The 12,875-nt window shown below is 41.6% G+C and overlaps 1 protein-coding gene across 3 annotated transcripts in view; it reads left to right on the forward strand.

The window, feature by feature from the left end:
- Positions 1-12,875, forward strand: part of plxna1b (plexin A1b) — a 116,901-nt gene that overhangs the window by 79,906 nt on the left and 24,120 nt on the right. For all 3 annotated transcript variants that reach the window (XM_085923415.1, XM_085923417.1, XM_085923416.1), the window contains exons 10-12: positions 2,299-2,499; positions 10,520-10,616; positions 11,814-12,004. In XM_085923415.1, coding sequence (XP_085779541.1) covers positions 2,299-2,499; positions 10,520-10,616; positions 11,814-12,004 — 489 coding nt within the window. The remainder of the gene's footprint in view (positions 1-2,298; positions 2,500-10,519; positions 10,617-11,813; positions 12,005-12,875) is intronic.

Here is a 12,875-nt window from a genome sequence, read left to right on the forward strand (position 1 = left end):
AGGACCGCCTTAAATGATTCTATAACATCAAGTCATTCATTTTCGAAACAATAATCATTTGGAAATGTAAAAGTTGAAGCCATTGTAATCGGACCAAAATGGCGGGTGTCATATATATTGTCCTCTGAGGTGTTTACAGAACTCTTTACAAGGTTTCGACGTTGAATCCCCACCGGGGTTCCTTACAGCTTGCCCGCATACATTAATGTAGGGCCTTTTGTTAAAAGCATGCACCAAACGCCACGGTTAATGATATCTTTTTAATAATATATAATGGATCGTAACCAGCTGTGGCTGCTAGCATGTTTAGTCACCAGGGTGCAGGCGGCTCTTTCATTTTTTCTCTGTTTGCTTTTTTACGGGGGTCACTTTGACATTTGAAAGGGGATCATCCAACATGCCTTTGTCATTTTGTTTTGGACACAAACACATATGTGCACCCGTCCCGGTTACGTTTTTTTGTACCCATGTGCCCCTCGGTCCAATCCTCTGTGACCATCCGTGCCATCTCATCCCTCCCCCCGGGCTCTCCCCATATCGCTTTAGTTCATTATTTAGTGTGTTATTTTTTTCTCCTCCCTGATCTACAGTCCCCACATCACAAAGGCAGCTAATTAATTATGGATGGACTTTGGGAGGGAAGAGGGGGGTTTGAGGAAGATTAAAAAAAAAAAAAAAAAAAACGACCAGACAACCAGCCTCATTACATATGCGCAGTGTTTTTGGTGCTTTATTAATTTATATCTTGTCAGGCTATGCCAAAGCCTTCAGAACTCTTTTGGCTTAATACATTTATTTATGTATATAGTATGCCGTCCAGGCTTTGGTCTTTATTCTGAAACCCTGCACTCTTCACCCTCGCTCCATTATATCTCATCTCATTTCACTTTTTTTTTTTTTTTTTTTTTTTTTGGGAGAGAGGGGCGGGTATATCTCACCACTCGCATATCAGCAAGCAGGCACACACGTACGCACTCGCATGTCAGCCAACTGTCTCATTATCTGCACTTGGCGCATGTTAAAAGGTGTTTAGCTCACCTGCGAGTGTAGATTATCTCATTTGCCCACTGAACATTTGTTCTATTGAATTTTCCACATCTAATTTTTTAGTAGGCAGTGGTAAAAGTGTAGGCCGATAGTTTTAGAACGATTTGACCTAGAACGACAGCTGCTTCTGTTTTTAGAATGCTGGTGGCAATGTTCGATCTAAAATGGCACGGATTAGCAAAAAATTGAGGTCAAACTATTGTAGGGCATGTTGTGAGTGACAGACGGAGACAAGGTGATGGTTTTTGCCTGATCCAATACATTTTCAATCAACTCACAAGGACTGGTTGGACACATTTAATGGTGACAAGTAAATGACATACTTTACAGAAACTTCTGAGATGCAGTCAAATTGGAACAGAAAAGGGCCTTCCCCAAACTTTTCCTATGATATTGGAGGCATATTGCCTACAATGTTTTGGCAAGTTGAAGAAGCATTCGTGGAGAATGAAAGGGTTTGATTATGAGATATCTCGATATTTTTAACTTCAATACAATAAATGTCAGCGCTACCCTTGGGTAGCAAAGCAAACAAGCACACTAGGGTAATCAAAGCCATCTGTTTACTTGGCTTAAAAGAATCAAAGTTTAAACATATCAAAGTTGAGTCGTCGCTGAATTCGATATAGGTCACCCTGGTTTCCTTTTCTGTGTTTATACTTTGGCGCCACAGCCCTCAAAGTTACTCTGTATGGTCTCGTTACAAAGATAAACTCACCTAAGCTTTGTACAAATTCAAGTCTTGTCATATCCGCTTGGTTTTTGCCCATTATTATTATTTTTTTGTTGTTGTTGTCACGAAACACTTTTTTTTCCCTGCAATGAGATCAATGGCAAAATTATTTACTCAAAAATGTAATTATTCAGAAATGATGCCATGACAACCCCTAAGGCATCCAGATTGCTCCGATTCCACACATGCACAGCCTCAACGATTGAATACCTCTGAGCCAATTGAATTTGGAAGTTTCCCAAACAAAAGAATCCTGCCGGGATTGCAGAAAAATGTCAGAGTTCAAAGTGACTTCACGCATGACATCAGCACAACTCGCCAGTTATTAGTATTTGAGCATTGACGGTTGTTAAACATTGATCAAAATATCTACTGTAGTTTCACGATATGGTGATTACAATTTTACAATCAGAGAACTGTTTCAATTATTTTCAGAAACTCATTTGACTTCACACAATCCAACATTTTTTTTTTTTAATATATATCGTTTTGAGTGATGTCGGTGTCTCTCTCTACAGGACTGCCCCCAGATTCTGCCGTCAACACAGATCTACATCCCAGTGGGGGTGACCAAGCCTATCACTTTAGCTGCCAAAAACCTTCCCCAGCCACAATCGGGACAGAGAAACTACGAGTGTGTGTTCCACATCCAGGGGGAGACGCACAGTGTCCCCGCACTGCGCTTCAACAGCTCATCAATTCAGTGCCAAAAGACAGCGGTGAGTGAGATCATCCAAAAACAAACACATAAGAATGCTGTTTAGTGATGCTGGTCTCCGAAGAATTCAAGCGACTGAGTTGAACAGTTTGAGTTTGTTTTTGTTTATCAGTAACACCATTTAGATTTGATGGATGACTTAGCCAAGACAGACTTTGTTGTTATTTCAATTCTGAAGAATTTAAAAGTCTGGCAAGAGAAAAATGATGTGCTCTACGCCCCAGTCACCGATAAAGACATCCAATTCTTTTTGAAAACATCGCATTGTGACACAGAACTCCAGCCGCTGCTAAGAATACCAACTTATTCTTTGTATCGTCACTAAATAGTTTGCATTTTATCCGCTGAATGCAAATTGTGAGCTAAATCATGATAACACTGAGCACAATGACTAAATTAGGATTGCGATAATTGCCACCTACATCTAATGGCGACTTTGCACACTCATTGTTTTGTCTTGGACATGAAACATTCCTCAGTCTTGGACAGACCTTTAATAATGCTCCATTCAACCTTCCCAGAACATTTTAGTGAGTGTTCTCATATTTGTGCCTTTACAACGGCAAATTGCAGGTTATTTTACTATATATATATATATATATATATATATATATATATAAAATGTTAATCCCTTCTTGTTAAAGTTAAAGAAACTCTCATCTTTGCACAAGTCGACAAAATCGTATATTTGTGTGTCAAATCCAAGTAACGCGTCTGTGTGTCGGTGTGTATGAGGCCTCAAACTAGCATGACAGATAAGAGGTAGCTAGCGTTACGCTCCACTGAGGCTGAAAATGTGAAAAACGAGTGTTCCTATGAAGCTAGTTTGGAGCGGATTGATCTTGTTTACACGTCGACGCTATACTTCACCTTTCTTTCCGCGCTCTGCCTCGAGAGCCCATCTTTCTTTGGACTTCCTCTTCTGTCAAATGTTCTCCTTCCTGCCTGACTTCCTTTGTGCCTCTTTCTAGTGTCTCACACACAAAATGAGAAGTGAGTTTGCGGTGTACAGGTTGCAGGTGAGCTGTCGGGAATAGTAACACACAAGGGAATGTTGACAGATTTGAGGTTTGGTTCATGATTGTTGTTGACGGCAAGAGCTAATTAGTCACTGACAGGGTTGTCCACATCAAGATGAAGTTTTATATTAACTGTTGATGGTACGTGTTAAGCGGCAGCAGAAAAACCTTGATCTGGCCAAGTTTCTCTATTTAGTGTCCACAAAGCCAGACATACTGCTCACAATAATTAGCCTCGGGTTGTCAGCGCTTCTCCCTTGCTAGCAATTAGCTGCTGCACCCTGGCTTCATGGCCAAGTATTGATGAAGAGTAGCCTGTCTTGTGTACAAGATGGGGAAAATTGGATAGCTGTGTTTACTTGCCGTACTTCACACACAATTATTTTTTATTAATGACTGCAATTAGCACATGAAGAATGCCGCTTGCTTTCGGCTTTCAACATCCTTCCGCTTAGGATTAGTAACTGATCTGTGACACACTTGTAAGGTTCAATACAGTTGGAATTCTATTCTTTTGTACTATGCTGGTCCTCCTTCTGAATTTCTTGTTGATTCCTGATTGTAATTTAATGTTCAACAGGTGAGGAAGTGATTCATTTTGTTTAGTTTATGGCTTTTTGATTGTCAGATTGTCAAATTCTGCATTTGATTAAATTTTAGTTTCCAGATAAGTGTTTTAAAAACAATCTATTATTTCAATCTGTCACTAAATTCAACTAACGACTAGTTTTAATAATCTGCTCACAAACATTTTTCCTTCTCCCATATTTATTTTAGGTCAGCCCAAACACAAGTAATTTTTCAATTTGTTGCAGTCAGTTTACTATGACCTCAGCTCTCTAAAAAGATTTGAATTGCCTCAGTAAGACCCAAGGTGAAGGTGATATGAGTTATTCATTTGCCAGTTGTGTGTCTACACCACACCCTTCGGAATGCCCAAGGCTATGAAGCCCACAATCTCTTTGAAAGTGTGTTTGGTTCCACTGTACCACTGTTACAAGACTGAGGCGGTGAGGGCTTCCCGATCAATAAACACAAGGATGCTAATCCACAGTTTAGCCTTGTGTTTCAGAAACACAGATACGTGTTGGGAATAGTGGCTAAGATGAAAGGTGTGTATTCTGAGTCCTAAAAGAGCAGATAGTTAGAAAGCTTGTGAAACACAAAATCACGGGTGAAGAAATGTATAACTGGAGAGGGAAGACAGAGAGTGGACTCTGCAAAACCGAGATGGGCCCAGACAAGACCGACCGGTGAAATTGGAGTATGACTGAACAGAGCAGTGAGCGGAGGAGTCATATTGAAAAAAACAAGAGGGAAGGGAGAAGATGATAGAATGTAAGGAAGAAAATTGTCTCAAAAGTATCTCCTGAGGCCAAAACTCAATCTCATCTCTTTCAAACACAATCCAAAAGGATACATCGAAGATGTACCTCATGACCGCAGTCGGATCATGTTTAAAGTCTACTTTCCGATTCTTTACCTCATTTCCACTGACTGTAATAACCCAATACTCCCATGTGGTATGCCCTCACAGCACACTGCCAATAACTGTATAAATGTATGTGACACACTTGATATATGATATTGTAACATAAGCTGCATACTGATCCGGTTGGGTATCAGCGATCCATAACTGCTTGCATGGGAAAATATCAATATGCCTGCTATCGTTTTTTCTTTACTGAACATACAGTAAGCTATAATGTACATCTGATCCCAAAGGAGGGGTGGCCAATCGATCATGAAACGTCATCTTAACAAAAGGTTGGCTAGCACACGTTGGAGCAGTTGAAGCATTTTTTTAGAACCTGCGGATGTTACAGAAAGGCTGATTTGCAAATATGTATAGGAGCCAAACAAGCCCTCATCACCAGCCGTTATGCGAACAGTTAGCTCCAGTCAGCAGCAAGTAAAATAACAAGCTGGCGTCTGAATCCCCTTTGTCCATTTCTTTTAACTCAACCTAGGAAGGTTTCTGCTGTGTGAACCAATCATAGGTCAAGGCCCAGGAGGCAGAACCAATGAGAGGGCAGTTGGTTAGGATATTGTGCTCAAGAGTGGCAGGTAGGTTAAAGGAGCAAATAAACACAGGTTCACACAATGCCTGCTCGGAGCCAGCCTGCTCACATGACCACATTTTGGGGTCAGAAGAGCCGATGGACCTTAGCTGAGTATTATGTGAAGGTCAAAGGTGAGGAAAGTGAGTTGAATGAGTTCACGACTTTTTACTCACTTTCATCCCATCTGCCGTTTTTCCTCTCTTCAATTTTTAGCTCCCCTTTACCTCTTATTCTCCATTGAGGTTTCTCCCTGGAGGGTTGGAATGAGTGGACAGATAACATCTGTGTGGGCCGTACACCATTACCTTCCATCTGATAAACCATTGGGCCACTCCATCACCCTCTATCCCTGACTCCTTCACCAGTAAGAGGAGAAGGAGAATGGGGGGGAAAAAACAGATGCGGGAATGAGAAGAAATCTACTTTCGGATACATGTGTCTGTGCATTCTTCTTCTGTGTGTATATGTGGAGAGCAGCTGTTAGCTCAAGGAGAGATGGGAAGTATCAGGGGTCCCAATGGCATCCAATTAAGGGAGATAAAATGATGATGAATTCCAGTGGAGGCAGTCACTAGTATCTGTGTGCACTATTGTTCTGCTATTGTGCATGTACACAAAAAAAAGGAGGGGCCAAAAGTAGATTGGGGAGAACAGTGAGAGTCATACAGTAAAGTTGAATCAAGAAGAGGAACGAGATGTAATCATTCAGGATTGTATCTCTCACACACTACTATTTCTATAATCCCTGAAATACAGCATCCTTTCATTTTATCTGTTCTTCCCCCTTTCCTTCTCTTCGCTGCCCCCCCTCCTTGATAACAGGTGAGAAGCAGCTCCCTCATTTTGCCTTGATAAATAAAGATTAATTGCTGTTTAGCTGGAAGCATATGTCAGCTTCTCCACCCATCTACTGTCTCATCATCTATTTCTAGTAATCGCTGACCTTTACCTGACTTTGCTTTACCCTTTCGTAGCACCGTCCCACCCGTCCATGTCAGCTTTGATGGCCAATTATATGAGCAAGGAGTTCACACCATGATCTTTTCTTGTTATGCTGTCTGAGGCATTTGCATTCTCTTCACTTCTATTGTTATCTTCTCCACATGACTAGAAACCTTATTGGAAAGTCAGCCAGTATAATTTGACTTTGTTCATTTGGCTACAGTGTGCAGGGCTGCAATCAAGGGATGGGAGAATTGGTCGGAATGTTCTGAACTCCTGTTTCTATGTCAGTATTTGATTGTGCAGTTATGTCTGTCCCCACCCGTGTAACCTTGTTGGTATAATATAAACACTACTTGGTGATGATGATGATAATAATCTTCTCAAATGTTGGTGAGGGGTGAAAAAGCAGTGATGTTGAAAGATGGATGTTTCTGCAAATAATTAGACAAGTCTGGAAATCCTACACAAGCTTAATTCATATAACTACACTACATTTTTCCCTTAAGCCAGCATTTCTGTAACGCCCAGTGCTCTTTTTATATGCCATGAGTTGTGTGTGTGGTCCACTCCTCTGTGTGTGGAAGAGATAAGCTGGGTAACTGGGTCCGGCCATGCTCCAATCCTGTTAGCATTAGCGATTAGCACGGGCTAACAGGCCTCCATTATGAGCTGGCGCTGATTTAACAGAGCCTGATCCCCCATACACGACGTGCACACACACGCACATACACACACACACACACACACACACACAAAGTATAAAAACACAGTCCAGCGGCCTGCTTGCCTGAACATTCCTGTGACTACATTCGTGTTGCATGGTGGTTTACCAGAGGTCACACTTTTTTCCCTTCCTCATCACCTTGTGAAGAACAAATGATTCTAACCAACTCGATCTCGGCTTTGAGTTTGCCCTGGGCTGGTTTGGTATTTTTAGCGGTCCAGCTTGCACACACACCTTCAACATGACTAATTATCAGGACGCGACCCCGACAGAAGGTGCCCGACGTACCGAATGTTACTTCTTACCTGTCTCTACTCTCTATCCATCTAAGCTTTCCTCTTCACCGCCACTGGGGCAGGCCATTTTGTAGCTGCAGTTTCTATCTGCACTCTGTCTTTGTTTAAATAGCAGTATTTTCATTTATTTTAGTTTCAGTCTGGTGAAAGCCTTTTTCTTGATTTTTCTTTTCTCTTTGCACATGTAAATCCTGACCTTTCTAGAAATAACCTGTTTAATGTTTATATTTCCATATTGAAATTGGTTATGCAGTGAGTACAACACACACTATGCCTATTCCCCGAATGTGTTGCGCAAAAATACTTGGTGTGGTATGAAAGTTTAATAAGCCTTTGGTGCAATGAGAGACGATGAGCATCGGATCGTAACCTAACCTCTGTGATGCCTCCAATGCCCATTAAACACAGATGCACACATATAGTGCTTGCAGCCTTGCATATTAATGTGCTGCCCCCAAACACACACACACAGACGCACACACACATACATGGCTAAAACAGGGAATAAAGGCAATCAGTTGGACTGAGCTTACTTGATCTCTGCTGTGTGTTTGTGGTGTTACTTTCCGGGGAGTCTTGTCGGGGTATAAAAGCAGCAGGGTGAAAAAGTTAACATGCTATCTATCTATCATTTATTTTGCTCTCAGCATGTGATTCATTGTTAGGACAAGGTCACTTGACTGATCAGATCAGTCAACGAAATAGAGATGCAAGTTAAAGAGTCCACCGCTGTGTGACTGAGAGTTAATACAAGAGGTGTGACTCATGGAGTCACAATACAACATTGCTGTATTGCTCCTTAATATGTTTTATAGTAGCACAATACTGCAATATGCAGCGAACAGTTTTATTGGGCGGGCATGAACCAGATGGGTACGATTACCAAGATCATCAACTCCAAACATGAGGTGATGATTCACATTCCCAGGCATGCTGGGTGGTCCCTCGGGAGGTCATGAAGAAGAGAAGAACACATTGAAAACATGTTTTAAATGTAGAGGACAGACATTTTAGCTGCTGTCCAAATATGTGGCGTATGGGGGGGGGCGTTCTGTGCGTTTGTGTGTTCTATTCATAATTCATATTTCCTGTCCAGACGTGACACCTTTGCTGGAAAACCCTTTTGACAACATTGTAAACAGTTCTCTTAGGACATGAAGGATTCTTCTCTGCATTTTTTTTTTTGGTAGGCCATGTGTGATGGAGGTAGGAAAGAAAGAATGGGATTCCCACAAGTGGGTGTTTGTTAAGAAGCAGAGGGAGGAAATAATCAGAGGGAAGAAGAGGAAAAAGGGAGTGTGAAAAGACCAAGCGGCCAGACATGTCAGGGAACAAATTGAAAATGCCAATTTCACTTTAGAGCCCACCGGCTCAGCCGTTTATAGCGTAGCCGCAGCCTCTTATTCTGTGTGTAAATGAATGGTGTCCACAGAATAACGCACAATAACCTCTCTCGATCCATCTTGTGCTCGGCCATTTCTCCTTCACCCTTGCTGCTGTGTTATCCCCTCACCCTCTCCCAGTTCAGATCACCTCACTTTGAAATGTTCTCACGTCTACACCACAACCACATGACACTTTTTAGTCTAGATTATTGAATACTTTTATTGTCGGCCCCAGACTCGTCAAACAAATAGCAAGCTAAACATTGTCTGAGGAAAAAAGCCAAAAATATTTGAATAAAATTTCAAGAGCAAACTAGGAGTTCCCATGAGATGCATGGAGACATTCTCCCTAATTTGAATATCGCTATGCCTTTAGAGCTCACTCAGTGTAAATCATCCAATCGCAAACGTGAAGAATGAATTAATCAGCCACTCGCACATTGTGACATTGCTCTGTCCTAGCTCTCATTTTCTTATCTTTTCAATGCACATTTCTCATACTTGAGGGTACACCCCCTCTCAAATACATTCCAATTCACTATATTGTTATTGATGTCACGATAAATCTCCCCAGTATCACGTCGGAGTGGTTGATATCAAATGGTGACAAAGTTCTTGCGAGAATAGGCCTGTGTCGTGCCGCAGCTCCGGGCACCAGGCTTTCACGTGGGATTTTATCGCCACTCTAGTCGAAGATAATCGTCGCGCTATCTCTCATCCAGAGGGCACTGAAGGTAGTGACCATAGCAGTGGTAGCGAGAGTGAGTGGATAGCCGTTGACTGTTAGCATGGACTGACTTCTTTGCCATCGGCCAAAATGTCATCACGTCATCGACTGTGTCCTTTATGCTAGTGTTGAGTCAAACCACCGCTATGAGGATTGTAGTCATTCAAAAATAATCAACACAAAAAATAAAATAAACTTTTAGGTAGCTTAAATAACATGCAAGCGCAAACTGACATTGCATCACACTTGACACAAACTGTATTAGGAGGGAGGGTGGATTTGGTTAAAGTTTTTAACGGCATTTTATCTATGCGTGATATTCAGCATTCATAATTTATAAGTGTCTCATTAGACAGATTCTGGTTGTCTCGCCATCACATTTCTGCTTTGGAATCGTGTTGTCTCATTTCAAGTCATTCCATAAAACTGATTATGCCGCCAAAGAGTCAATTACATTTCAGCTGTTATTAGTTCAGGATGCAAAAATGAAATTAGATGTGAATGTTATTGTGGGAGATATATTAGGCATTTCATTCATCACTGAATGGAGTGAGTCATCCGGCGGTGAGGATTACAATCTCTTAATCAACTCCGTGCTTCGGCAGGCAGCGCGAATGTGCGGTGTGTTAAAATCACAATATAGCCTGTCTCTCATCACTCATTTTTATGGCCCTTCAACTGGTGGTGCAGCGCAGGTTACGACTTTACCACCAGCCGCCAGCTCAACTGAATTGTCTTGTTATTTTTGGCACGTTTTCTCTTCATTTCGCAAATTGGAGATTCTTGTGTTAAATGTATTGTATCAAATTTGATTTGAATGAGAAACCTGAGTTACTGGGGTTTTCTTTTTTTTTTCTTTCAGTATACGTACGACGGCAATGACATAAGTGACCTGCCTGTGGATTTGTCTGTGGTTTGGAATGGAAACTTTAACATCGACAACCCATACAATATAAAAGGTATGTTATTCTGGTTTCAGCCAGCGGTGGCATTGTATGCATTCTTTGTTACCCAATTTAAACATTCTTCTTTTTCTCCTTCTGTAAGAATGTAAACTAAACCCTTGCTCATCAGTGTGTCCCATACTAGACATTACAGTGTTCACATTTAAGACAGGCAGTTCCAGCTGTATCCGGTCAAAAAGTCATGTATTCCCTGGATATATCATTAAAACTGAATGACGCCGCACCTTTCTTGCTTGCCAACCCAAGAATGATAATGTTTAGGGTTAAAAGGTATACTCGAAGCACCGGTGTGGAAGCAGACAATGAGATAATGTCTGCTGGATGTAATTGCTCGTAGAAGTGTCTTTACAGCGCTGGCTTCAAAATTATTACTGTCCGTACCGCACAGCAGGGAGGCGTGGCATTCTTCCCCTGCTGTGTGGTAAAGTAACGTCATTGCCACCGTTAAGATGGCCCACAAATGACGTGTAAAAAATCATCAGTATACTTTGCTCTGACTGTCACAGTTTGATTTTTGACATTTCATTTATAATTGAAGTATAGTTTATGATTATATCAAATGTGTTATTTACTTGCTGTCTCAAATTCTTCATGTATATATATATGTATATAGATATAGATATATGTCCGTTGTGTTCATCCATCCAACGGGAATTTACTAATACTATCCAAACCTGTTGTCCTTTCAAGGTCACAGCATTTCTAAATGACATATTTCATGTTCCTTCCTGGCAGTGTGTACAATTTATATGGCATTATGCTTCCGAAAACGACAGCCTAAAGATATTTTTCTTCCCCCTGCATATCTTAGTTCCCCGCCGGTCCCTATCCTATTTCTCAATCACGATAATCATCTCGTGTCGCATGAGAAATTTTCAAAAATTCTGATATGTTAATGTAATTAGGAAGGAGTCATTTAGCAGACAGTAATTGGTACGGGGGTTGCTTTAAAGCTGCTCCGTGACCAATGGGATTTGGGGATGGAATAGCGGAGAGAGAAGAAAGGATTGCACTGTACAATTCCTGGGGCATTTAGGGGAAATATTGCTTTCAGATGGTGACATTGAACCACTTTTTGAAATGCTAACCAAAAGTTGATAAGAAAATGTTTTTATCTTCAATCAAGTTGTAGCCTTCAGGATGTTTAGTCTCTCTTTTCCTGCAATCAAATATTCCACTTGTTTTCCGCAGCTCACCTATATAAGTGCTACGCACTGAGAGACAGCTGTGGGATGTGTCTGAAGGCCAACCCCAGATTTGAGTGCGGCTGGTGTGTGCAGGAGAAAAAGTGCTCCCTCAGGCAGGAGTGCGCTCCCACAGAAAGCACTTGGATGCACGCCACCACGGGAAACAGCCGCTGTGCACACCCCAAGATCACCAAGGTGAGCCGTGTTCCCGACATGATTGACGATCACACATGAAAGAAGTATGTAGCGGAATGGCAATGTTCCCGAGTGAGGTCACAAGAGCTGCTGACAAAAGAGCACATGAATGATTGTCACAAGATTCAAATGTTCTAAAAAAAAAAAACATTTCAGACAAGAATGTCTGGGACTCCGCCTACAAAATACTGCATCATACGATTTTTATGTTGCCGCAAAACTTGAATCAAACTCCAAGTTGTACGACAGAAGAGACATCGGACTTTCAATGTTTCTACAATATACCGTTGGATAGCATCTCTGCCTTTATTGTCTCCTGTGATATTGTATTCGCTTAGTTTCCTGTATAAACCTTTATCTCCTATTGGTTGTTGAAATAAAAGGCAGATAAAAGGCACATATCCTGGAGCCCCTAAATTGAACAAATACTCATCCCTCGCCTCCTTTCAACTTGTGTTGCTTAGCAACCTCAGTATTCCAAATAACAAACATGTCAGCTTTGTGCAAGGGAGGTGGTCAAAGAGGGCAGCCCTGTTCAACTGACAGTTTGCACTTTGTAACCCAGCTTTGATTGCCTCTTGCTCCAAAAAAACTCCCAAATCCACAATTTGCTAGTTGACAGAAATCCCCGACTCCCAAAGGCAAAACATTAAAAGGAGACCAAAGTTGAACGTTCCTGACTTTGCTGCATCATTGTTTGGCCCCAGTGAGGGAAGCGAACACGGTCGAAGGCAGCGGGGAGGATCGACGCCTTCGACACCATTACCATGACGGCAAGCACAACACAGATGGGCCGAGCGGGAGGAGGCAGTTTGCACACACGCAACAAATCTGAAACACACGGCTGTGATTAGAGACGATGAATACCGAC

The sequence above is a fragment of the Syngnathus leptorhynchus genome, chromosome 11 (genome assembly GCF_054491065.1).
Source record: "Syngnathus leptorhynchus isolate UIUO chromosome 11, UIUO_Slep, whole genome shotgun sequence".
Classification (NCBI taxonomy): Eukaryota; Metazoa; Chordata; class Actinopteri; order Syngnathiformes; family Syngnathidae; genus Syngnathus; species Syngnathus leptorhynchus.